At 47.8% G+C, this 27,498-nt stretch overlaps 1 protein-coding gene across 1 annotated transcript in view; it reads right to left on the bottom strand.

Annotated features, from left to right (window-relative positions):
- Positions 1-2,656: 2,656 nt before the first annotated feature.
- Positions 2,657-27,498, bottom strand: part of LOC145721232 (CUB and sushi domain-containing protein 2-like) — a 31,404-nt gene continuing 6,562 nt past the window's right edge. The window contains exons 3-5 of the mRNA XM_081818042.1: positions 24,002-24,123; positions 6,684-6,787; positions 2,657-3,573 (exon numbers count right to left, since the gene is read on the bottom strand). Coding sequence (XP_081674168.1) covers positions 3,276-3,573; positions 6,684-6,787; positions 24,002-24,123 — 524 coding nt within the window. The 3' untranslated portion in view covers positions 2,657-3,275. The remainder of the gene's footprint in view (positions 3,574-6,683; positions 6,788-24,001; positions 24,124-27,498) is intronic.

Here is a 27,498-nt window from a genome sequence, read left to right on the forward strand (position 1 = left end):
AAGGCAAGAGACGGATGGCTTTTACCGTCAAATAAAAGGTCCAAGGTGGAAGGGCAGGCCCATCCCTACATTTAAACTTCCACAGGTTCTTCTTCCCTGTGGACGAAGTGCAAACTCTTTCTGAGGCCAAGTCTCTCAGTGACTTGGATCTGCCTCCTACCACTTTTGCCTCCCCTCCCTACACTGCGGCCAGAGCGAACCGTCTCATTTCCCAGCCGGTCTGAGGAGTGGGAGCCCTGGATGCGGAGTGCAGGTGGGAGGCAGGGACGTAGCGCCAGGCCACCCGCAGGACAGGCAAGGGGCTCTGTTCCCTGGCAGAAGGGGACACGCTCCGGAGTGGGGAACAGTGCTGATCACCGAGGGCTTGGGTGCAGAGGAACCTCAGTGGCCCCCAGGGAAGACACCTCTCTGAGCCAGGACTGTGCAAGGAGTCACCACTATTCTTTCCGTTTTATGAGTGGGAGATTGAGGCTCCGACAGACCACAGGACTTGGCCAGTCCCACAGCTGGGACCATGCTGGGATTCACCAGGTCTGGTCCAATTCCAGAGTCCATTCCATCTTCACAGAAACAGATGCCTCTGTGAGCAGGACCCACTTGGACTGTTGGATTAACGATGTACAGACATGCCCAGACTCTCTTCCTCATCTGTCACGAGTCCGAGGAGGACTTCCCTAATCTGTGACCAGCAGTCCCACCGTGGATGTTTTTCGACTGCTTTAGTTTTCTGTTCTAGTCCGTGTGGCTCCCTGCTGTAATCCCAGCCCCCAGCATCATGCTGGTCATGTGACAGGGTCATCACTACTGGCTGGGCGAGGTAGACACATGGGCTGATGAACAAAACCACAACTGCTAGTAACGAGGAGCCCGGGCTCATGCCATATGGCTCATGGGACTGGGGCAAGGTGTTGGCTTCTAAGAGATTTTATAAGGAATTGAAATTCTGTCACTTTGGTGACCCCTGGTAGAGGGGGGAAACATCATGGGCTTTGAAGCCAGCAAGACATGGAGTTGAATCTCGGCTCTTCCAGGTCCCAGACTCCATGTGACCCAGGCAGGACACTCCACCCTTCTGAGTTTCAGATTCCTCAGGTACAAAAGAGCAGCCATCGGCTAGCTGTCACACTGAATGAGATGAGGCAGAGTTTCTCAGACTGGTGTGTAGCTACAAATCCCCTCTTAAAAGAAGGCTTACAAGGAACAGAAGAGAAGAAAGGAGAAGGCAGGATCAGAGCCTGCCCTGCTAGGCAACCCTTACCCAACTTTGGTGGTCCCTGAGGGTGCCCCAAATGTTTGCGTGACACTGTTGAAAACCTTGAGAAAATTAGCATAAAGCTTCCGGCACATAATGGGCATTCAATGTTCTGTCCCTTTCTTTTCCGGTGAAACCATGCCAAACAAATCTAATTCCTCTTTCCTACATGACAGCCCTTCAGATATTTAGACACAGCTCTCAGGTCTCCCCTGAGTCCACTCTTCTCCCGAATGCACTTTCAGGGGGCTCTTAACCTTTCTCACAGGGTTTGACTTCAGCCCTCTCCCTGCCTATCCCCACAATTAAGCCCAACTCTTGATGCCCGAGAATCAAGCATCACTAACTCCCTGGGGTAAATTCTAGTTGCTAAGTTTTCGAACCCTCACAGAGGACTTGCTATTTATTCCCACTTCCTCTTATCCTGGTGACTTAGCCAGTAGCTCTACCCCGTCGAGGTCTTTCTGCACATTTGTTTGCTGACTGCTGACTGTCGTCCCTTTCCGGCTTATGCTATTTATGGCTTATCCATACCATTGATAAAATATGGACAGATTAAGGGCAGGTGGGTGGCACACAGGATCATTCCTCCCCACTTCTGGAAATGTTCCCTGCTGAACATCCAGAGAACTTCAGACATGGGGGAAACTTGAAATTCTGAGTCCAAATCCATTCCCATTTTTCCAAGTAGTGAGTGTTAGAGCTTGGCCCTGAGTTGGGGTCTCCTGATTTCTCTCTGCCGCCCCCCAGCTGTGTGTAACTCTGATGTACCCGAAGAGCCATTTGCTTAACTACCTGTGTCCTCACTCATTAGTCACCCGTAATTGCAGTGCAATTCTTATTTTCACATCCTTGACCACAGTTACTCTTCACAGAAGCCCTGGGACCTAGGGTGTATTATTACCTCCATGTCCCAGATGAAGAAACAGAGCCCCAAGGGGGTTCCCTGACCTGGCATGGGGCTAGAGAGGGACAGAACCAGGATGTGAACTCAGCACTTGTCATCCCATCGGTCCTCTCTGGCTGCTCTTCTGTCTCCCCTCGACATGTGCTTCTTGTTCTTAGAACAGGACCTACGCTGTCCTAGCCTCCAGAACCTGGGGAGAAGAGGTTTCTGTTGTTTTAAGCCCCCCAGTGTGCGGTCCTTTGTCAAAGCAGCTGGAGGAAACTGACAGGCCTCCTGTGTACCCAGCTTGGAGACAGATACAGGTCCTGGTACAGGAAGAACTCCTGGTCCCTGGGGGCGGGGGTCACACTGAGCAGAATAAGAGCCTTTTGGAGTTGCTCCCCGCCCCCCAACTCACCTCATGTAGAGTTATCAGGTCTCTGAACGGGGGTGGAGAAAGACCTTCTCTCTCTCATCCCCTGCCCCCTGTCTCTCTGAGTCATTTTCAAGACCCAGGGCTCACTTTCTCGATAGAGCCTTTCTAGATGCCGCACACGGGATGACCACCCCCTTCTCCATGCTCCCACTGGCTGTTGGCCACAGATATCTTGCTTTAATAATAGCTCGTGTGTTTCCTCCTCTGTCTCACCCCTGGAGTGCAGACCCCTTGCAAGGGCTCAGATCTGATGCATCTGTTCCCTGAGTGCTGGGCTAAGCTCTGCCACCTACCATATCTGCCAACCAAATGCTCGGGGGATGGCTTCTGCTCCCCTTTCTATGGGGATTGGCATTAGCAGTCATCACCAATGGGAAATCTGGAAGCACACAGAAGGCTGATGATGGTGGTGGTAGCTCCTGGACCCAGAGTTCACTGTTCCCTTAATGCTCGTTCCCAGTGAGATTCAAGTTACCCTCATCTGTATCCTCCTCAGGCCACCACTGGTGTATGTCTGTCCCTAGCCCCATGCACAGTCACTCAGCACTATATGACATCCAAGTATGGCAGCTTGGGAAGCTCCAAAAGTCTATAGGGTCTTTTAAAAGTCTACACAAGCCAGGTATGAATTGCAGATGCAACGAATGTACGCCCTTAGTGCTGTGTGACCTGTGCCTCAAGCGGTTTATCCCAGATAATCCTCAAAACAATCCAGGAGACCCACTGGCCAAAGAAAGCTGAGGCTCAGACAGGTCGAATAATATGCCTAAGGAGAGGAAGCTAGTGCGGGACACAATCAGAATTCGAACCCAGGGCTTGCTGACTCCACATCCGGACCCCAAGTCTGACTGCAGAGTGAGTGGATAAGCCCCCCAACAGCAGTTACCTTCATAAGAAGCCTTGAATCCCAGGGAGCTGCCGCTGCTATCGGTTTGGAACAAGAGCCACATTTGGTGGTTGGTGCTGACAATGAGATCTGGGACCGACGTACCTGTCAGGCTGTCAGGAGAGTGAGATTTAGAGATGTGCCCCCCACTCTGGCACCCCACAGAATGACTAGGAGCTCTACCCAGTCAGGCAAATTCGGGGCCCATGGTGTTTAACACTGGAGCCCAGAGGCATGTGATCCAGCGGCTGGGACACTCACCACCTCTCCCCTCCGGCCACGGCTTGTGTTTACCCGTGATCCCTTAGCCCAGACCCCTGGGCTCGTGAGGGAGACCTGTGTCCTTGCTTTCTCAGGGGCCAGGGTTAGGTGTAGCCAGATCTACTGCAGGGGTGTCTACACTCCTTCCACCTTTGATTTCTCACATGAACTACTGCAGAAAAGACACAGACAGAAACCCATTTCCCTAATTGAGCCCAGCCATTCCTTTTAATGAGACATCTCTTTCCGTGCCATATGGAAATATCTGCTTCCATATATGAAGCAAGGCTTAAAGTGCACCTGTCACTCCGGGGCCACATTCTTTCTGAAGAACAGAGTTTAAGCATGGGGAGGATTCAACTCACATTAACCAAATACCTATCCAAGCCAGACAATTTTCCTTCCATTCTCTTATTTAATGACCCCAGTAGCCCAGTGAGGTAGGGGTTGTGTTATCCCCACCGTATGGATGAGAAGATAAGGGTGCAAAATGGGCAGTCGCTTTCCCAAGGTCAGCCTGATGGAGAGTGGCGGAGCCAGAGTCCACAGCAGAGGCTGGGCTTTCCAGAAGGAACCTGGCTTCCTCTTGCTGCTGAGACCAGACAGATCACCAGCACAGACCAGGGGGCGGTGGTGGAAGGTGTGATTGGATTCATGGGTCTTAATCTCTGCTCCATTCTGGGGTCTCAAAGCTTGCGGGGGGCACTGAGTTGGCTGTATGAGATGAGCAGCACAGTGTGAGTGCTGTGGGGGTGGGGCTGGGATAGACACCTGGGGCACATCGGCCTGGCCCGTGTGACATCGCAGGGCTAGGCTGCTGGCATTCTGTAGTGAGTAAGGATTGAGGCCAAGCCAGGGCTGGCTCCTAACTCTAGGGTGGCAGAGTCCATCTGACCCAATTCTGACAACAAAGGAGTCCGACAATTTTGCCATGTGTTTCCCTAAAGTTTGAGATGGATGCTGGCCTACAGAGATCTGAGGGTGGTGGGAGAGCCCCTGGGCTGTTATAGAACTCGTTGGGAGCTCACTCAAAACTTACAGAGACCTGAGTGTAAGCCCTGGAGCTGTCATTCATTTGCTGTGGGGCCCTGGGCAAGTGGCTGAGCCACTCTGGGATTTTTCATTTAGTGTTAAATGAGGGGATTGGGTTGTAAGAATCTTTCTGGCTCTGCTGTTCTAAGGTTCTCTCTCTGACAGAGCTCACTAGGATTTTGTCCTGGGAGGAGACAGAACCAGGACCCTGGCCTTCTGAGCACCATACAGGGCAGATGAGTGATGGGGATGAGCCAGAGGAGAAAGTGAGTATGATGGCTAATTTTATGTGTCAATTTGCCTGGGCCATGGAGTATCCAGATATCTGGCCAAACATTATTCTGACTGTTTCTGTGAAGATGCCTTTGGAGGACTTTAACATTTAAATTGGTAGCCTGAATAAAGCAGATTGCCCTTCCCCATATGGATGGGCCTCATCTAATCAGTTGAAGGCCTGCATGGAACAAAAAGGCTAGCCCTCTCCCAAGTAAAAGAGAATTCTTCCTGCCTGCCTGCCTTCCATCTGGGATGTTTCCTTTTTTTTTTTTTTTTCCTTTTTCCTGCCTTGGACTTGAACGGAAACATCACCTCTTCCTGGGTCTAGAGCCTGCTGGCCTTTGGGCTAAAAGGCCATCATCCGCTCTCCTGGGTCCCAGCTTGCCAGCCCACCCTGCAAATCGTGGGGCTTGTCAGTCTCCATTATCATGTGAACCGATTCCTTATAATAAATCCCTGGCTCTCTGTGTCTATCCTATTGTTCTGTTTCTCTGGAGAATCCTGATTAATACAGTGGAATAGGTGGGGGGAGGATACCCTTCAGGCTCACATCCCATTCCTTTCTCCTAGGAGATTCCAAGTACCAGCCATGTCACCTGACTCTGAGGGTAACGTTGTGAGTCCTTTAACTGCCCTGAAAGGATCTTCTCTGGCAGGTGTGGGGAAGGTGTGGGAAGTGCCCAGAGCAGAACAGCTCCTGCACAAGGCAGCTAGGACTGAAGAGCTATTTCTCCTTCAGCATGAAAACCAGAGGGCATTGGCCTGGGGCTAGCCTGGTGGGGAAGGGGTATGGCACGGGATGCTGTCCTGGACTGAAGTTAAAAGGCATGAACTCAAGTGCTGGTTCTGCCACCAACCAGCTTTGCAACCTTTGGGACTCAGTTTCCCCACCTGTTAAATGGGGATAGCAATACAACTAAATGAGATATCTGATGTGAAACTTCCCCTCCCAGTGCCTGGGCACACAATGGATGTTCAGTGTATAGGAAAACTTTCCCACCCCCACCCCCCTATCTGGGCAAAGGAGATGAGAGAGATCAGGCCATCTGTGCCGGGCCACATGCACAGAAGTGTTCTCCTGTGTTTATGTCAGGCTAATGGTGGAGGGCAAAGGAAGATCCAACAGAATGGAATCCCAGGACAATGCGGCATTATCCTCTCCCTTGTCTAGACCATGTGAGCCTTTCTTGGCTCAGGAATTGTGGCCACCGTGTGTACAGGGTCCCAAATCCCTGACACTATTCATTTCCCAGATAGTTCTGAGCTTGCAGGGAGGTCAGCAACCACACTTCCACTGTCTCTGTCTGAAGTCAGACTGCCATGGATGGACATGGCCTTGAGGAGAAACCCGTGGGTGGCAGAAGCAGGGGCCAAGCAGAAGCATCCCACCATGTAGAATGCTCCAGGTGCACACCCAGGACCTCAATTCCCCCTCCTCCCTGAGAAACTGTTCCTTCTGCCCACTCTTCCTGGGAGCTCCTAGAGAGAATGTGGCCAGTGTTCTGTTTCCTTCAGTCAGAGGAGAGGGGCTGGTCCCCTGTGCTTGATGCAGCGTGGCCCTGGGGACCAGACAGGACGCAGCGCACCATCCCACCACCCCCAGGCCAGGATCATGTGCTTCCTGCCCTCCGGACCACAGCCCTGCTTCACTTACACATAGAGAACGGTTTTCTGGTCTCCGTCCTGCCCGCCGTCCCCGACCGTCAGGGTGTCGTAGCCCCTCTCCAAGTCAAAGTCCTCAAAGGCCAGCTTGATCACCTGGGGAGGGAGCACTGGGTTAGGGAGCAGGCAGGGGCTTCTGGGAGACACTCGTACAGCTCTGAGAAGTTCCCTCATTAGGTCCCGATGCCCAGAGTCCCTGGGACACCACCTCACACAGCCCCTGATCCAAACGGAGCATTTCCACACCACCTTTTGGAGTTTCAACTATTTCTCTCCAGGCTTTACAGCCTCTGGGGTCCCCTGATGTTTTCCAGAGATGTTCACAGCACATCTGGCCAATTCTGGGGGCTGCCATGGCAACATCAGGCACATCTGGCCGGCTGTGAGAAGATTAGATTCTCTCTTCATGCTTTAATGCACAGAAGTCCCCATGGACTTGGTGGCAATTTTTCAAGCCACATGTGGAATCTCAGCCATCTTGCCGGCCCCCGGGGACTTGCAGAAGTTTCTCTTAGCCTCTCCTCTGCCTGCTTTTCTCTATCCTCTTTTGTTTATTCGTTGAATAAATGAATGTTCCAGAGAGGTTTCAACAAGATTCTTTTCTCTTAATTTGTGTTAGTCCTGCCTTACACAATATTTACTAAGCACACACCATGTGCCAAACTTAGGAGGTGGGGTTTCAACAGTGAGCATGGTCCCTGCCCTTGGTGACAGAACGGAAGCCGAGAACCACCAAGCCCCTGCCAGGTGGCAGGTGTTCCAATGAGGGCTGTAGGTGCACAGAGAAGCCTGGGGCTCATGGATCCTGCGGTGGGGGCTGGAGGAGGTCTGTCCGTGAGGGTGCTGTCTGAGGGTTCTGAAGGCTGAGGAAGACAGTCAGGCCACAGGGGGATGCTGGGGGATGGAGGGGGCCATCCTGAGGAGTCAGATGCACAGGGCCCGAGTTTCGGCAGAGATGGGACATTCCAGAACAAGTGTTCACTGCCTGGTCAATGGAAGGTCTGCAAAGTGAGCACAGCTGCTGGCTGTTTCACTCTGGGGCACAATATGGCTGGGCCTTCAGTGCAAGGAGGGGACTCAGGAAGGTCCAGAACTTGAGAAATTTGCCTGGCGCTAAGTCCAAAGGGTTTTAAAATCTCCTCTGGCCTGAAGAGCTGGGGTTTATTCTGGGGGGGGGGGGTGGATAAGAAAAGCTTTAAACAGCGGGAGACAGGGGCACATTGGTGTTTGAGAAAAACGTCAGTCTGGCAGCTTGTGTAGAAACAGATGTGGCAGGAGCGAGGCCAGAGGTGGTGGGGAGGGTTCCCGTCCAGGTGAATGATGGAGGAGGGCGGTGGGGATGGAGAAGAGAGACAGGTCTTAGCAATATTTAGGGCTTTGTGACTGCATGGGTGTGGGAACCAAGGGAGGGGGAGGGATTCAGGATGACCTGTGGGGGTCCCTGGACGGGTGGGAGGTGGTGCCATGAACAAAGATGGGACACAGGGAGCACCACTCCTAATGGCTAATCTGGGCCTCTTTTTGTCTGTTTCGTTTTTTAAAAAAAGTTTTTATTTAAATTCTAGTTAGTTAACATACAGTGTAATATTAGTTTCAGGGGTAAAATACAGTGATACCACACTTCCATACCGTACCCAGTGCTCATCACAGCAAGCGTGCTCCTCAATCCCATCCCCTGTTCCCCCCTCCCCCATCTCCGTCCCCTCTGGGAACCATCAGGCTGTTCTCTAGAGTTAAGAGTCTGTTTCTTGGTTTGCCTTTCTCTTTTTTTCCCCTATGATCATTTGTTTTGTTTCTTAAATTCCATGTATGAGTGAAATCATATGGTATTAGTCTTTCTCTGACTGACTTGGTTTGCTCAGCAGGATACTCTCTAGCTCCATCCACATCCTTGCAAATGGCAAGATCTCATTCTTTTTAAGGGATGAGTAATATTCCATTGTAGATATCTCCCACATCTTCTTTACCCATTCATCTGCGGTTCCAGTGTGATGAAGATCTTCCATCTCCCCCAGTGGGGAGGCTGGAGGTGTTCCTTTGTGTTCTATTCTACGACTCAAGGAGTAGGGAATTCCATGGATGGTTTTTCCTCGTTGTGCAGGTCTCCTCTGTGCGAACCCACATACTGGCAGGGTGCTGGCACAGCCTCACTCCCCGGTGCCTTCAGGGACCTCAGGAGCCACCTGCTGCCACACTGATTCATCAGCCCGCCTGCCATGTCTGAGGGCCCCTCCACACTGGGCATGGCGTTCTCAGAGAGGAGCATCTCTATATAAGAACACCCATGAGCACAGAACAGGAAAGTGGAGGCCAGAAGAAATGTTAAAGGACGCTTCCCAGAGGAAATGAAGCCGGGGCTGAGTTTGGGAGATGAACCCGAGTTAGCTAAATGAGTAAGGGAGGGAGAGCCGTCGAGAGAGGGAGGGGCAGGTGAATGGGCAAAGGTGTGGGACACGAGACTCATCAGAGACTCCTAACGGATCTGCAGTGGTTGAATGAAGAGGGGAGTGGAGGCTGGTGCTGGGAGGAAGTGGGAGGAGTAGAGCAGGAAAGGCTGTCTGTCCTGCTGTCGGTCATGATTTGGGCTTTGCCCTAAAGACAAGGGGAAGTGATGGAAGGGTCATGAGCAAAGGTGTGACGTGCGATTTTTGTTTTCAGAGCAACAGCACTGAGGGATGGTGGGAAACCAGGAGAGCCATCTCTGGGCTGTGGCAGTCACGTGGGGGAGGGGGAAGGTGGGCCTGCAGCAGGCAGCGGCTGGGGTGCGCTCAGAAGGAGGGATGGCATGGAATGGTCGGCAGTGAGTGGGGATGCCTTCGCCCCTCTGACTGTCCCATTGCCAGGCCCGCTCACCCCTCACGCTCCCTGATGGCCAATGGCACCATCACGGGACTATCCGCTTGGCCCGGAATCTCCTTCCCCTCTCAGCCTCCCTGGTCCTGTCCTGATGTCACCATTTCCCAGCCAGGTGCACACCGAGGGACCCGGGGCATCTGCTCCCTGCGGCCCTCCCCATTGCAAGCCTGTGTGTCTCCCTGAGCTCCTGGGCATCCCCTCATATTGGCCCGTTCACGACTCTGGTTGGCACAGACCCCTCCTTCCCTGCTGGCTCCGCTAGCAATGTCTCCTCCCTGAGGCCTGTCTTTTCCAGGTGCTCCCATACCCTTCCTCACCTCTGGGTCCGCACTTACCTGCGGCACTGGCACTGATCTGTTTACCTGCTCCTCCACTACACTGGGAACTTCCGGGGGCAGGGGGTGGGCAGGGGCCAGGTCTCCCTGTCTCTGATGCCCCTGCCTGTCGCTGTACCAGGCACAGGCCAGAGGCTCAGACAGTGCTGAACCAGACAACGTTTTCTAAACCCTTCCTGGTTCTCTAGCACGGACCAATGGCTAGGCCCTCGGTTCCCCCACTGGAGTTACTGTCTAGAACATAAGGCTGGCAAACCATTTCTGTAAAGGGCCAGAGAGTAACTGTTTCGCCTTGTGCAGACCATAGGATGTCTCTCACAACTACCCACCTCTGCTTCTGTAGCATGAACGTAGCCAGAGACAGTATGCACGTGATTTACAAAATCAAGCAATGAGCTGATTTGGGCTCACAGGGGTGAGTCTGCCGACCCCCGGTGGAGGAGATTCTTTGAGACACCTAATCACAGTTTTTGATCATCTTCTCTTACGAGATTTCTTCATTGCAAGCACGGACCTCTTACCATGTGCTCGACACTGTTTGGAGCAGTTAGGACACATCAGTTCAGGGAAACTCACAACAACCGCTCCCATGAATACCTCCATTTTACGAATGGAAAAGCCATTCGTAAAATGGAGGCACAGAGATGTTAGGCAACTTGCCTAAGATCACACAGCTGAGTGGTAGAACTGGACCTCACCAGGCAGCCAGAGGCCAGGCTCTGCCACTCACTGCCTCACAGCTGCCCCAGCGGGGTCTCAGGTCCACTGGGTAGCCACCATGACTGACCCTCCCAAATCTTCCCTCAGCTCTTTTGCTGAATCCAAGCAGCTTGGCAAATGCTTGCTGCGTATAAAATCCGGCAAGGCCGCAGTGCCTTCTGCAGGGGGAGGGGCCCGGCCTCTGCAGGGAGTGATGGCCCCGGACGCACACTCTCGCCCATCACCCCCTTCCAGCCAGCCTCGGGGCAGAGGACACTGGCTCACCAAGCCACCTCCAAAAGAGGGAGTGTAGGATTATTATGTCTATAATGGGAAAATACTGCTTTGAAGGCCAGAACCCAGAGCCATAAAACGATTCACATCACTGGTTAGAGCAGCCATTGATGTGAACTGCATTTTAGAGCATCTGACCCTAACGCAGGAGCTAATTACACCAAGTAGACCGTACAACAGACTAACATTGCAGTGTTGGGACAGCCCCCAGTGCACAATGTACTGATGCTTTCATTTTTTTTTTCTCCTCTTCTTTGGCCTTTGTTTAAAGACAGGATCCTATAATGACTCATTAACTAACATGCAGATCAATCAAACTCGCAGAGTGTCGTCTTTCTGAGGCAGGAGAGCGGCAGCGCATGAAATAGGCGTGATCAAAGAGGCATATTTGTATATGGCTCACACACCTAATTTACACCCATCAGATAAAGGGATAACCGAACCCATCATCTAGGACATAATTACTGAGCACCTGCCGTGTGCCCAGCACCAAGCTAGCTGCTTCCCAGAAGTTATCTCACTTGCCTGGCAACTTAGAGCAGAATCCCAACGCCAAGAGCACGGGGCAGACGGTGAATGCTGGGGATCACAAAGAGGGGGAAATGAGAGTGGGGGTACACGGAGGAGGTGGGTGCGCTGGGCCTCATGTGATGGAGGAGGGTGTGGGCTCTGTCCAGGAGATGCTGAGAGCATTGAACTGGGAGTGAAGAGCAGGGCAGGCAGCCGGGGTAGGGGAGGGGTGGGGGGTAAGAGCAGCCAGCTGAGTCTGCAGTTAGCTTTTACCTGGCAGGCCAGAGTGCGTGGTCTGGACTTGATGGTGAAGATGAGGGGAAGTTACAACTCAGCATGAAGGGAGGGCTGGAGGCAGGGAGACCGGCCAAGAGGCTGGTCCAGGGCCCAGGAGTGGCAGGAGGGCTTCAGGGGAGCCTGAGTCTGTGTTTGCTGCAGAAGGCAGGAAAGGGCAGAGGTCTGGAGACTATAACTTCAGCATACAGCTGCCTTCCCAGAACAGCGGGGGATGGGAGTGAGACCATGGAGAGGGTTCCCACCCTGGGACTAGGAGGACAGTCCTTGCTTCCTGAACACTGCCCAGGACCACCCAAAGGACAGGGATCCCAGGTCTGTCAGCCTGTGCCCAATGCCTTGGGGAGGCTGCAGAGGATCTGACCGCTCACAGGCATTTTTTTTGGAAGCTGGAGTCCAAGAGACCTAACTTGAGACAGTTTTATCCAATGATTAAATTTCTGTAAGAGCCTCCTTTCTGGGCTCCTTGCCTCTGCTGTCATCCTTCACTCTGTATCCAAACTCTGTGTCCCAGGATCCCTTAGAGCAGGGGTCGGAGAACCATGGCCCTTGGGCCACATCTGGTCTATGGACTGTTTTTGTATGGCCCATTGAGTTAAGACATGTTCTTACATTTTTAAAGGTTTAAAAAACAAATAAAGCACTACAAAGAAGAATGTGCAACAAAAACTTCACATGGTCCTCAAAGCCTAAAATATTTATTATCTGGCTCTTTATAGAAAAAGTTTGGTGACTTCTGGCGTAGAGCAAGGTTTTTCAAATTGGGTTCCCAGGCACTCCAGGGTTCCATAAACGTACCTGAGCAGCCATCAACCAAGGTAGAGCAGAAGCCAGAGTGAGCAGAACCCTGCTCCAACCTAAGTTCCTTTTGATCTAGTTCATGTTTTGGGATTCTGTGACAGACATGGACAGTGGTTTACTCAATGTCTCTCCCTCAGTTTACCCATGCTTAACAGAACTCTGAGTTTGGAGTGTGGCAATGTACTTAGCTAACCTCAGAGCTAAGAGCTAAGTAACAGGGTTCTGGGCAATGACTCACAAGCTGAGGAGCCCTCAGGGCATCTTCCCACCTTTCTCCTTGCTTTCCTGGAATGCAGATGTGAGGACTGAGCTGGAGCAGCCTTCTTGTGATCATGAGGACAAGAGCCACACACAGAGAATAGCAGAGGGAAAACCAGAAGGTGCTGCAGACCCTGAAGGAACTGCTAAACCAGCCCTGGACTCTTCACCTCTAGACCTTTGGTATATGGTGAAATAAACTGTGCTTTGTTTCAGCTTCTGTGGAGGCATTTTCTGTAGTTCATAGCCAATCGCAGCCTAATAGCTACAGGTTCTGAAGAAAGACTTTCGTCACCATAGAAGTTTGCCAACTCTTGACCATCAGGATAAAGCTTAGCATCTTGGCAAGGACAACCTAGGCTGAAATGGCTTTCCTAGCTAATTAGAGCTCCCTTCCACATTGCTCTGCAGTAGTCCCACTTCCCCTATTCCTCCTCAGAGCACTTCTCTGAGCTCCTGAGGGCTGACCTTGGCCCACCCAGCCTTGGTTTATGAATTCTGTCAGTTTGACCATTAGCTCCAAGAAAGGAAGGGAAGTTCCTTTTCCTGGACATAGCCTGCACAGTGATTCCTGGCCGGATCTTGCTGGGGGCCCAGGGCAGGGTTGGACGGGTGGCTCTTGGGGTGGGCAGGAGGGGAGGCCAGTGGGAAGGCTGACCTTAATCCCAGGAGTACAAGCAGAATGCCCTGAGCACCCTTGAGAAGCTTTGGAGGAGGCTGGGAACGAAAGCCCAGGGGCAGAGACTGAAAACTTTCAGACGTTTTGGAACTTTGGTCACTACTTCAGGTTGAATTTTGGAGGCTCAGAGAGTAGCAAACCCGTTCATCCATTCATTGGCTCTTTCATTCACTGATTGATGAGTTCATTTATTCACTTAGTCATTCAACAGTTAAAATGCACTTGCCACGTGCTGGGCTTTGGGAAGGAAATGGCAAGCAAGCTAAACATGGCCACTGCCCTGAGAGACCCCACAGTCTGGAAGAGGCGATGCAGGAGTCTGTGGAAAACACCATACAGTGTGATGGGTGCTGGAGTCAGAAGGGGATGGGGCAAGTATGAGGGCCACGGAAAGTCCTGGCTAGCGGAGGGCCAGGGCTTGCCTTCAAGAACAGAGGAGGGGGTGTGGGGACATCAAGGCCACAGCCAGGTGTGGGGAAAGAGGAATGCCAAGAGGTGATGTGAGGTGAGGACAACTTTAAGAGGAACAGAATCAGGTTTAGGACTTGGAGGAGGCCATTAAGGGGTCATGAGGAACGGGCTTAGGGGCACCTGGGGGAAAGCCCTCTGGTGGCCAGCATCTCACATGGGGCCCAGCACAGACAGGGCACGAATCAATGTTTGCTGAATGAGTAAGTGAGTGAGCAAATGGGCCAGCAACTGTGCCCCTGACATTTGCACTAGGAAGTGATCATTTGCCCGGAGAGTAATTTCCCAATTCTTCAGGTGCACAAAGGGAAGAGTGACACTGGTAATCCCTGAGGAGGGAATAATCAAAACCCTGTTATCTTTGGCTTTGAAGTTCATGAAATGAGATTTCCTTTCTCTCTCCAGTCCATGCCCCCTCCCCCGACTCTTCCCCGCCACCCCCCGCCCCCATCTGCCTTGCTTTTACTTCTCTTGTAAAGGTGGATTGACTCTCCTGCTCAAACCCAGCAAGGTTCACATACAAATCAGATCATAGGTCTCAAGTTCATACTGAGGAGCTGCAAAAGAAAGGCAGATGTGTGCAGGTAGGACGTGGGTCTGGGCTTTAGTTCTGACTGCAGAAATTCCATCAGCACGTCTTCCGGGAGGCCCGGCTGAGAGGTCCTCACAGAAGGAGGCCCCAGGGCCCCACGGGGGCAGGGCTGTACCTGAGGAGCTACCTGACATGGGGCCAGGTCTCCTCCGTCAGTCATTAATGTATCCAAACACCTGCTGAGCTCCTCCTATGCCAAGCACTGTCCCTGCTTTCAGGGTGATCTTGGGCTATGGGGGAAGGAGATTCTAAACCCAGTGCGACATGATATGCACACAGACAAAAGGTGCTGATGGAATGCTGTAGGAATAGAGGAAGAACCAAGATATGGTGGAGTTAGGAGGGCTTCTCAGAAGAGGGGGTATTTGGACTGTGTGTTAAAGGGGGAAGGGAACTTGCCTGGAGGGGAAGGGAAGGCACACTGGGACAGGATGTCAGACAGAGGTCTGAAAGGGCCGCGTGCGTCTATGAACCAGGAGTTTAGTGTGGCTGAAGCCAGGGCTGCCCCCGGGGTGGGGGGTGGTGGTGGGTGCTGTGCGCTTTGCTGCGAGGCAAGGGGGTTGTTGTTTAGCACACAAGCTTGGCTGGTCAGAGCCACCAGGGCGCCCTTCAAAGGTATAGTCCAGGCACCCATCCCAGATCCATGGAATCCTATCTTGGAGGAAAGAGCTCTGGAATTTGTGTCTTAAGTTCTCTCCAGGTATTTTTCTGATGATTAACCAAATTTGGGAAATAGTATTGTGAGTAGAATGACTATAAGGACTAAGATAGCCCAAATGGCCAGGTGGGGCTCACATTTCTCGAGGACATCTCAACCAAAGGGAGAATGTGGAACCATCTGGAGTAGGCCAACATCACTTGCTCTGAGCCTTCTTTCTTCTCCCTGAATCTGCCAAGCTTCCAGGAGGATGGCCTGGGTATTTTTAATTATTTTATTCTTAGTTTACTGAGTAGAGACATACCCCTCACCTGCCGCTCCAATAAGACCGTAAGTTCTTGTCCCCACAGTGCATTGCTGCATGGTCCATAGGTACTCAGCCAATGCTGGTGTCTTGATATATTCTTGGCCATTTCCACACCAGAGCATTTCGTTTCTCTTCGGACCTTCTTATTGCCCTTGGGGGGCCCTAGTTACTGGAACATTCACAGCTCCCTCTCAAGCTCAGCCCACAGAGGTCCTACAAGGGGGATGGCATTCCAGCAAGAGTCCTCAGGTCTACAGATATCCAGGTGCCTGGATGAATAATCATCTCATGATCATAAGGAGGGGCAGACATGTGTCCTGCTCTGCACAGTTATAGGCAAAACCCCAGCCTCTCCTAATACCATCCTTCTTCACATGCTCCACGCAAGAGAGCCCCTGCATTCTCAGTCCATGTGCCTCTCACTTATTTCAGATCCTCCTACATCTTCACTCTCTTCCTCTTCGCCTGCTCTGCCCTTAGCCTGCAAACATATTCCAGTTTCCAATATCCTAAACAAACACTCTAAGTAGCCCCAAGCTTTCTGTCCACCTTACCTCCCTCTCATGCCCTTTCTCCTTCCTTCACGTCACCTTGAGACTTGTCAGAGGGGCTCTCTGGGCTCCTTGCTCCTAGAGACTCCCTTCCCGCTCATTCTCTCCCCACCCCACAGCTGTTTCTGCCCCCAAAGCTTCACTGAAAGGTCCTCTTCCAAGGCCAAAGCCAATGGTCTCTTTTCGGTTTTTCCCAGCAAGACCTGTTCCTTCCCACCATTGTCAGCATATCCTGCATGGAAATTCTTTCTCCTCCTTTCTCCTCCTAACTTATGCTGCTCTTCCTCTGTGTCCTGCATTGGATTTCTTTTATCTATAAGGATGGTGTTTCCAGATCCATTCGGAATCTTCCGATTCTCTTTGCTCTCTCCAGGAAGTGTTCTATTCCTTAGGCTTCTATTCTCACCCATGTGCTGAGGAGGTAACATTCAATCTCTCTACTGAACCCAGATTTACCCGATTTCCAACTGGGTAACATCCAAATGTCACTGCATGAAACACAGGGACTTCAAATGCACCGTTTTCCTCTTGACCCTGTAAAACATGTCCCTCCCCTTCCATTTCCTTTTGAAGCCTCCCATCGGTCCAAGTCAGAAAGTATCGCATCATCATTCGTTTGTTCACCGAATCAATGTTTGCCGTATGCCCACTATGTGCCAGGCACTGTGCTGGTCACCTGGGATACAATGTTGACTAAGACCCTCCTTTTCCCTCCATCCTCACATCCAGTCAGCCACCAAGTCCAATTCCATTCCCTACATTTCTCTTATATCTGTCTCCCCCTCAGTGTTTCCAAAGCCTTGGTGGATGCCCCCATTTTTCTTACTTGGGTAACTGTTTCTGCCTCCTAACTGGTCTCGCTCCCTCCAGGATCCCTCTCTAATCCTCTCCACTGCTGCCAGAGTCATCTTTTAAAAACTCAGACCTTCCTGCTATTGCTCTGGTTCAGAAGAAAGGATGACCCTCATCCTTTCAGAGGCTGATCCCTAGGGCTGTCAGTCCCACGCCCTCCCATTTACTCTGGGACCTTGTTCCATCCAGCAGCACAGCCCAGCTGCTGAGAGCATGGGCAGTGGAACCACAAAGACTGGGTTTAAATCCTGGTGCTTCCACTTACTGGCTATGCACTGTGGCTAAGTTTCCTATGCCAATTAACCAATCCACGATTCAGTTTCCTCACCCATCATGTGGGTCTCTTACCACCTAATTAATTGTGCTATGAAGAGAATGAAATAAAATCATTTATATAGAAGCCTTAGCTCAGTGCTTGGCATATGATGTACTTAGAGTAAGACATAACTGTTGTTGTTACTACCAACAGTCTAGCATTTCTGCCCTTAAAAATCTGTTTCAGGACAAAACCCAAACCTCTCTGCCAAGCACGTAGGTTCAGTATGATCTGGATCCTGTGACCTTTCCAGCCTCATCTTGATCCAGACATGCTGAATTCCTTTCAGTTCTGAGAGGTTGTTCCAAACCTCAGTGCCTTTGCACAGGCATCCACTCTGAGTTATGGATTTCCAAGCCTACTCATCCTTGCAGACCCTGCTCAAATGTGAAAACTTCCCTGACCTTCCAGTCAGTGGCTCCTTCCAACATTTTCCAAGGTAGCAAACTGGACACCCCTCCATCAGCATTTACCCATTCTCTAGTTTTTTATTTGCGTGCCTGTCATCTCTCCTGTGTACATGTTCCTCAAGGGCAGAGATCATATCTACAGTCAATGAATGAGTGATTGCTCATCTCATAAGACATATTGTGAACTTGGAGAGACTGGGCTTTTCTCTGAGGGGGATATTCCAAGGGTGATTGGACTGGCAGTCCTCGACACACCTGTATCTCTCCTGTGGGCCAGTGAACAGGGTTAGGAACATATTATGCATCTTCCCTGATGTTCGCAGGAAGGCAGCTCTGATTCTTCAGTCTTGGATTTCTGGTTGCCACACTTACACCCTTCTTTCTGCACACAATGCTCCCTGCCTCGCCTCCAGTGTGGTATCAGTAAGGGACTCCCTTCAGCCTCTCTGGGCTCCTCAGCACTACCTGAAGCTCATAAAGAACCCATGGAGATGACAGGAACATCCTTTTTCACAGCTTGACTCTGAGGGAGTACCCTTCAGAGGGGCTGGCTTCAGGAACCCAGACTGGCATGACCTCCTGCAGGACACGTGAGGGAGTGACTGATATGGAGCCACTGAACTCCACACACCAGGTAAGACTAGCTCTTCTGGGGGGCTGGGGGGAGGGTGAATCAAATTGTTTCTCAGAAACTTCTCAGGCCTTATTTACACTTTCCCCTGCACCTCACCTTCAGGTTCAAGAGAAAATTGAGATAAGCATCTTTAACAATACCCAAGAAAGAGCCTTCTCATCAACAACTTAATAACTTTGTGATAGGAAGTCCTTCTTCTGATCCAGACTCCACCCCCATGTGGCTGAAGCATCTCTCCCCATTGACTAGGTTCATCACCAAATGGTTTGATGAAATGTGAGTCTTTCTTTGTAATATGCCTTGCAGAGGAAATCTGTTTCCATTGTCCCCAGCACTGTGGTCCTAAGCACCCTGACCAAACAATTTTAAAATGTTGAGTAAAATTTAAAAAGGAAAAAAAAAAAGCTTTTTTTTTTTTTTACAAATTAGTAAATACTATGAACTGAATTATATCTCTCTAAAATTCATATGTTAAAGCCTTAACCCCCAGTGTAATGGAATTTGGAGACGAGGCCTTTACGGAGGTAATTAAGGTTAAATGAGGTCATAAGGGTAGAGCCCTAATCCAACGGGATTGGTGTCCTTATAAGAGAAGCAGAAGACACCAGAGAGTTTCTCTCTCTGCATGCATAGAGAGTAAAGGCCATATGAGGAGGAGGCCATCTACAAGCTAGGAAGAGGCCTCACCAGAAACTGAATTTGCTGGCACCTTGATTGTGAATTTCTAGCTTCCAGAACTGTGAGAAAATAAATGTCCCCTGTTAAGGCCACCCAGTCTGTTTTGTTTTGTTATGGCAGCCTGGGCAGACTAATAAAGTAAGAATACTCAGAGTCCAAACCCAGTGACTGTAGGGACCCAAACTATGACTCAGAGCATGAAGCTGGCATTGGCCTTGGGTGCATATTTAAAACTGGTGAAGTAGAGCTCTGATTTTCAGGGCCTTGTGGAGAAGAGGGAACAGGAGACAAAGGTCAGGACCCACAAAGGTGAGGACTCTAGTATGACACCCCTGAATAAAGTTGGGCTAATTAAAGCTGCACCCATAGTGTGAGGGTGAGAGAGAAGTAAGACTGCCTTCCTTCTCATCTGCCACTACTGCCCTCTGGCTGGATCTGGAGGCTGATTACTTATCTGAGACCTTGACACTAAGTGGACGCAAACAGAAAACTTCCCCCGAGACTCCTTCACAATAAGTCTGCCTTCACATGGGTTTGCACGTTACTTGGGTGGGTTGAAACCTTCATACTGAGAATTTAGTATGAGAGGTTTCTGGCTAGTAATGCTCCCAGGCACTGGGCAGAAGCGAATGTAAACTCTCTCTGGGAGAAACCACCTTCTACCTAGGTCTCAAAGAAGTCTCACAGACAAAGTTTATGATTCTACCCACACAGAATTACAGACAGGACAAGGAAGGAAACATGGTTCTGGGAGGCAAGAAGTGAGAAACAACAGACAACAGAATCAAACTTGCAAAGACTTCTGATATTGGGATTAACAGATACAGAGTATAAAATAAATATGTTTAACATACTTAAAGAATTAAGGAACATATGAGTAGGGGGCAAAATACTATAAAATACGATCAAGAACACTTTTTGAAAACCAAATATGATCTCCTAAAATATGAATGGTGCTATTTGAAATTAAAATAAATCTTCAGGGGCACCTGGGTGGCTCAGTCGTTAAGCATCTGCCTTCGGCTCAGGTCATGATCCCAGGGTCCTGGGATCGAGCCCCGCATCGGGCTCCCTGCTTGGCGGGAAGCCTGCTTCTCCCTCTCCCACTCCCCCTGCTTGTGTTCCCTCTCTGGCTGTCTCTCTCTCTGTCAAATAAATTTAAGAAAAAAAAAAATCTTCAGTGAATGAATTCAACAGAGGTTAGATGTAGCTCAACAGAGAAATGGTGAAGAGAATGACAGAAAATTACAGAAGTTAAGAAACATAGAAGATGAAGTGAGAAATATTAACATGTCTTGTCAGGCTTTCAGGAGCAGAAAAGAGAGAGAATAAAGGAGAGAAAACAGTTGAAAAGACAATGGCTAAAAATTTCCCCAAACTGATGAAAGATAAAAATCTACAGATTCCAGAGCTTAATGAAGTCAATCAGGATAAATGCCAAGATATCCACAACTAGACACTTGATCATGAAACTGCAGAACAATAAAGACAAGGAAAAGACCATAAAAGCAGCCAGAAGAATATCATACAAAGGAATGACAATAAACTTACAGCAACAATGGGAGCTAGAAGACATTGGGATAATATTTCCATGGGCAGAGAGAATGTAATTATCAAACAAGAATCAAATACTTAGTGAATAGCAGTGTTCTTTCAAGAACAAGGGGAGAACAGACATTTTAAGACAAACAAGAACTAAGAAAGTTTGTCATTAACAGGGCAATAAATTCCAAAGCATGTACTTTGGACAGAAAGAAAGTAATTCCAAAGAGAAGGACTGATATACAAGAAGAAATAGTGAACAAAACAGTAGATGTGTGAGTAAATCTAAATGGACATTAGTGTTATTAAACAAGAGCAATAATGACTTGTGAGCAAAAGAAAGGCAACATGAAAATACACGCACCATAGAGTATGAATTGGGAAGGAGTAATTAAAGTCAGTGTTCTAAGACCTCTGACTTTTCAGGGGGAACATAAAATTACTATTTACATTAGACTTTGCTAAGTATGCATATTAACACTAGACATCTAGGGTTAACCCTAAAAAATACAAATGATAGTATAATTTAAATGGTCTAACTTTTTCAGTTGAAAGATGAATTGCCAGAGGGGATTTTTAAAAATCCAGCTATACACAAGACATATATAAAGCATAAGGAAGTAGAAAGGTTGAAAGCAAGAGAACAGGAATGATTTATTAAACCAAAACTAAAAAAACCAAAAACCAAAAAACAAACAAAAAACTGATGGAATAGGTGGGGGTAAAAGCTTTAAGGTCAAAAGCATTACTATAGGTAAAGAGAGTCATTAAATAACTATTTTTGAAAAAGCTCAATTCATCAGCAAGATATAAAGTTCTCAACTTGCAAGCTCTAACAGCAGTCTCAAAATATATAAAGCAAAAACTGACAGAACTTCAAGGAATATTAGGCAAACCACCATCATAGTGGGAATTTTATTTTTTTTAAAGATTTTATTTGACAGAGAGAGAGAGAGACAACACAAGCAGGGGGAGTGGGAGAGGGAGAAGCAGGCTTCCCGCGGAGCAGGGAGCCTGATGTGGGGCTCGATCCCAGGACCCCGGGATCATGACCTGAGCCGAAGGCAGACGCTTAACGACTGAGCCACCCAGGTGCCCCCATAGTGGGAAATTTTAATTTGCTTTCTCTTGCAGTTGACTGATAAAGACAGCAAAACAATGAAGATATAAAAGATATAAGCACAATTAGCAAGGGTGATGTAATGAAGATATTAGAACACAAAAACTGCAAAATACAGCTTATTTTTTCAAACACACAAAGAATATATATGAAAAATGACATTCCTGATCCTAAAAGTCTCAACAAATTTCAAATGATTCAAATACAATGTTCTCCGACCACAAGCTTTAGATCAGTAACAAAAAGACAGCTAGACAAATCCTCTATTTGGAAATTAAGGAATATTTCTAAAAAACTCATGGTTGAAAGATAAAAGAATAATGGAATTGGAAAATATTCAGAACTGAAGGATAACAGAAATACTACCTACAAAACCTGTGGGAATGTAGCCAAAATAGTCCTCAGAGGGAAATTTGTAGCCTTAGATGCTTAAATAATATTGAAAAATAATGAATTAAGCATCAAAGTTAGGATGCTAAAAAAGGAGTATAAACCCAGAACATACCCAAATATAATAGAAGGAAAGAAACTGATGAAATAGAAAATAAACATATCAAAAGAAATATTAACAAAACTAAAATCGGTTCTTTGCAAAGAATTAAAAATGTGAAACCTCTGGCAATGTTGATAAAAAAGAGATACAAAATTAGAAATAAAAGAGGGAATAAAATATATATAGTGAGAGATAGTATACACAACTTTATGGCCAACAAATTTGAAAACTTACTAAAATGGACTCAAGAAAAAAATAAGATAATCTAATAGTCTTTTAGTCATTAAAAGTATTAAATCTATAGTTTGAAATCTTCCAACAAAGGAACACCAAATCCAGATAGTTCTGCTGAAAAGTTCCACCAAATTTCTGAGGTAAAAGTTATTCCAACCTCTACTATTAACTCCATAGGATAGAAAGAGAAGATACACTGGCCAAATCATTTTTTGAGGCTAACAATGTCTTCTTGAAAAAAATCTGGCAAGGGTAATACGTAAGATGAAAAAAAAAAAAAGGCCAATCTCACTAACAAAATGGAAGCAAATTACTAAACAAAATATTAGCAAATCAAATATAGACATTTATAACACTTAGATGTTTATTTAAGCTTCTAATACTAAATTACCAAGTTGGGTTTATCCCAGGAATGAAAGGTTGGTTTAACATTAGAAAAATCTACCGATGTAATTCACCACACTAAGAAAATTAAGGAGCAAATCATGATTATATCAATAGATATAGAAAGGTGCTTGATAAAACGCTACATTTATTCACAATAAAAGCACTTAGAAAACTAGAGTCAGAAGGGAGCCATAAATTAAAAAAAAACTTCAGCAAACATCATACTTAATGATAAAAACATTCTATTTAACATCAAACAATGACAAGTGTGCCCACCATCATCACAATAATTGACATTATACTGGAGGGTCTAGCCAGAACGTTAGGGCAAGAAAAAGAATAAAGAGAAGGTATAAGGATTGGAAAGGAAGAAATAAAACCATCATCCTTTGTCCTTTCTAGAAACCCCAAGTAATTCATAGATAAATCATTACAAGAATTGCCATATTAAAAAACCAAAGAATAAAAATTAACTGCATCTCTAAATACTAGCAAGAACTTGGGAGAAAATGAAATTTTAAAAGATATGATTTATAATAGTAACAATAAATATAAGATATCTAGAAGTACATATATTAAGAAACAAACAAGATCTATAATGGAAAAAAATTACACAAGTTTACTGACAGCCCTAAGGAAATAGATATACCATACTCATGGATGGGAAGACTCAGTATAATAAAGATATCAGTTCTTCTCCAACTGATCTGTTGTTTTGGTATAATTAAAGATTCTAACGGGTTGTTTTGTGGATCTTGGCAAGATACTTGTAAATGAGAGAACAAAGGGCATTGCATAGAAAAAAACTAAATGTGAAATAAACATGTGAAGAGATGTATATAGCAGGGCAAACTACACACACCAACAGACAAATCTTAGGGATATAATTTTGAGTGAAGTTGATTAAGAATATATATGACATGAGTATGTTTCTATGAGGCTCAAATGCTGGCTTACTAAATAATATATTTTTAAGGATACACATTTGTATGCAGACTATAAAGAAAAGCAGAGGAACAATAAGTACATAGTCAAGGTACCTGAGGGATAGGGAATGGAATGGGGTTGGTGAGGGACACGCATCACTAAGGTAACTGTATTTTTTTTTTTCTTAAGTTGGGAGATGACTAAGCAATTGTTTGTTGTACTGATGTTCTTTATATTTTACTGTTTTACAAATATGCTTTTTAACTACTTGATACTTAATAAAAAAACAATTTTTAAGAATTTCCTGCAGAGAATCTACCACAACCAAGTTCTGGGTTTGAAACCCCTTGGAGACTAACTGTTCCCAAGCCAGACCTGCCCACAGGATTCTCCCCATCCACCCCAGGAGCCTTACCTTGGCAGGGTTGAGTGCTGTGATGATCCACACACAGTGTGCATTGTTGTCATACTGAATAGGGAAATTGGGGGAGGTAATGATGCCCGAGGGGCCTCGAAGGTGGGCATCACACATGCGGGCTGCAGAGAGGAGATGAAAGGCAAGCATCTTAGTTTAGACTAGATCCAGTTCCCATCCCCCCTCCTACTTCCAGCCAGAAGAGCCTGGAGTCTGTATAGTCCCACCCCAGATATAACCTGCTTCCTATTTCCCTCCCCAGTTCTCCGCAGGCTCAAAGGAAAGTCACAGTTCTGGGAACACTGGTGGAGGGGCAGGCCTGCAAGTCCTCACCTGCTGCTCTGTAGGCAATGATGAACTTCTGTGGTCAGGCTAAGCAAGCCTCCCTATCCTGACTCCACTGTGATTGAGCAGCTCATCTCCCCCAGGATGGTGTAGGCTAGTACTACTCATGCTGACCTAAAGCCAGGTAGGCCCCAGGCACCTATGGAAGTGCTGAGCTGCTCGCCCCTTGCTCTGCTGACCTGTGTTTCCCCATTTGCTCTCAGCCTCTTGAAGTAGAATCTCAGGATGTCCTTGTCAAAGCCACCCCATGCGGTCCGAGAATGTCTGCACCCAAGGACTCTGCCAAGGCCCCCAGCTCAGCCCAGTGCCATGTACCCGGAGTGATTTCAGGGCCAATCAAATACTTCCCAATTCCTTCCCCATGCTCAGCACATGTCTGAAATAGGCTTTTGACTGGAAGCATAAAGATTCAAGGTGAATTAGAAGAAGTGCTCTACTCAAGTAGATATAAAGTGTTATCAATCACAGCTTAATCTAATTAAGCTCTTTAAAATAGCTTCTAAACTAATTAGATTAAGTAGTGATTGATAACAGTTAAGGTACTACATTGTACCTAGGTGTTTGCCTTCTTTAAAAACGTGCTCTTTAGTTCTGGCCACATCATTCTTCAGTGTTAGCGCTCAGCTATTTTAATAAAGAGTTCTATGAGTCTGTTCTGTTGCTGCCCACATGGCAATTTATCCTAATTGTAGGCAAAGTGCCTAACAGTAAAGAAATAGTGAGCAAACTCAACAAGCTTAAATATATAAAATGAAAGTCATGTCAAACCGGGTTTCCTCCGATGGGGCAAAATATCCTAGGGCTCCTCTCCGTAGGTGGATAACAGCCACGATAAACCTTTCCTGGGAAAGCCTTCTTGGAGGGCCTGGGAAGCAGCTTCTACAGCCCCCGGACATAATTAATCTGCTCATTTCCTGCACTTGTTCCTGCACTCACTCATTCCCACATATATTGAGTGCCTGTCATGGGCCTGGCAGAATGTGGGGAGAGAAAAATATCTAGGACACACCCCTCCTCTCGAAAGGGCCACCAGTAAGCGGGGGAAGCAGGTGTGCAAACAGCCACAATCAAGCAGAGCAAGTGTCGTCAGAGGGTTATTTGTAAGAGGCTGCTGGCTCCGAATTGCTCCTTCTCTACTGGGACAGCACCCTCATCGAGGATGTTCCTTCTGGTGGCTGGCCCCGGTCTTATACCAGAAGGATCTTCTCCCTCAGGAGCTCCAATGGCAGTTGAGTCAAGTTTGAAAAAAGCCCTAGAGGAACCCTTTCCTCCATCCCCTTCACGTACAGCTCACTGTGCCTGTAATTCTGTGCTGGGAAACTCTTAGATTCACAGATTGTACTTGATACAACTGGACCATGGTGAGGAGAGCATAGGCTGTGGGGTTTACCAGCTTAGCCTTCTAGATTTGAAATCCATTTGCTGGTCAAGTTGGAAAGGCTCTCTGATTCTACTTCATCTGTAAAATGGGGCTAGTGATACCACCTCATTGAAGCATGGTGAGGATGAAATTGGATGAGATACTGAATGGGAAGACTCATTCAGGTCCTGGGACGTCATCAATATTCCACAAAGGGGACTATGGGACTCCCAAAGCCATGTTCATTCATTTCTAAAGGCCAAAAATCTTTTTCCTACCTTCCTTGATTTCTTCACTTAGGAATTTTTCCCATGGCTGAGAACATTAGTACACAAATTAGAAAAAGACCATCAAAACCAAAACCATGATCCCGCCCTACCTTTGCAAGGGGGACTTGTGGATTCAGAACCCTAGCCCTATAGGTAATTCCTACAAATCTCCACCAGCACCATTTATATCTCTTCTGCAAAGTCAGGTTTTGCTGCCTTAAAAGCCCTCACCTTCAGACTCAATTTATCCTGCACTTGTTTCTGAAAATTAGATGGTATTTGCATTCTGTTAATATATGCTGAAGGTCATTAGAGAGAACAGGTCAAAAAGGCATTTACCACTTTAAGGGCTTAAATAATATATTACAATGTGCAGACAGCTAACATGGGAGCACCTTAAAATAGGTTCAGACTGGAGCACCAGCTTTTTCCCTCCGCTGTCTGGGTAGGGTCAGGGGGAGGGGGTCTGTGGACAGACATCCCCCCGAACAGACAGCCCCGGGGATCCCACCACAGGATGGTTAGCTCATCAATGCCACCCACACAGGCTGGCAAAATGGGAGGTGCTCAGACAACATCTGAATAAATGAATAAACACATGTTGCTGTTTCTCTATTTGCCTTTTCCCATCAAATATTCTTCTGGATAACTTCCAGAAGTGACTTCTCCAGCACCTTTTGTGCCTAAGCTCTGCAGACAGCAACCCAGGGGACCTTTGGGAGACACCACTGGGACCCACAGCCAATCCTGGTGTTCTCCCTTCTCCCCAAATCTTATTCCCACCTTCTTCCATGCTGCCTTCCCTTGCCTCTCCTGCTCCTGACCTCCCTCCTTGCCCTTTTCCTAGGCCTCTCAAACCATGTCCCCACCACCAATTCTAATACAAACAAACCTCAACTTGTAGCTACATCTTTCAAAACCTCCCACTCCAACTCCTGCCTTGACTGAAGTCTGGCTCCTTCTCCCCAGGCCAGTGCTTTCCCTGCTGTCCTCTGCAGTGGAGAGTTTTCTCCCGCCCCCCAGTATCTCCTTCCACAAATGTTAGCTGACCCCACAGAGGTACTCTCCATTGATCTTCATTGAGATCTCACCCCATTGACACCAATGTTGTCTCTTTAGCCCTAAGTTCCCTATCCTCTCTTCCATCCTTATCCAACTCAGATCCCATGGTCTACCATTATGATCATTTTCTTACAAATCCACCCAAGTCTCTTGCTCCTTTTATCAGCTTGGATGACAGCAATCACGGATGAACCCCTCAACCTACATTCTCCAGGCCTGCCCTCATAGAGTCAAGCTTTGCTAGAGATAAGTCACATGAGTAGGAAGAGTGACACCACTATAAATTCATGATTACCCACCTCAAAGAATCCTAGATATTGCCCAGTGACTCTGCCATTCAGCTCTATGCTCTGCTCAAAGACAGATGCCCTCTCCATGTCCCCAGACCTCTCACCCTTCCCCTGGTCTCTCCTCACTCTCAGTTGATGACCTTGCTTCAGTCCCTGTGGATGAAACAGAGG

This window comes from Leptonychotes weddellii, chromosome 4 (genome assembly GCF_054177405.1).
Source record: "Leptonychotes weddellii isolate Sample4059 chromosome 4, ASM5417740v2, whole genome shotgun sequence".
Taxonomy (NCBI): Eukaryota; Metazoa; Chordata; class Mammalia; order Carnivora; family Phocidae; genus Leptonychotes; species Leptonychotes weddellii.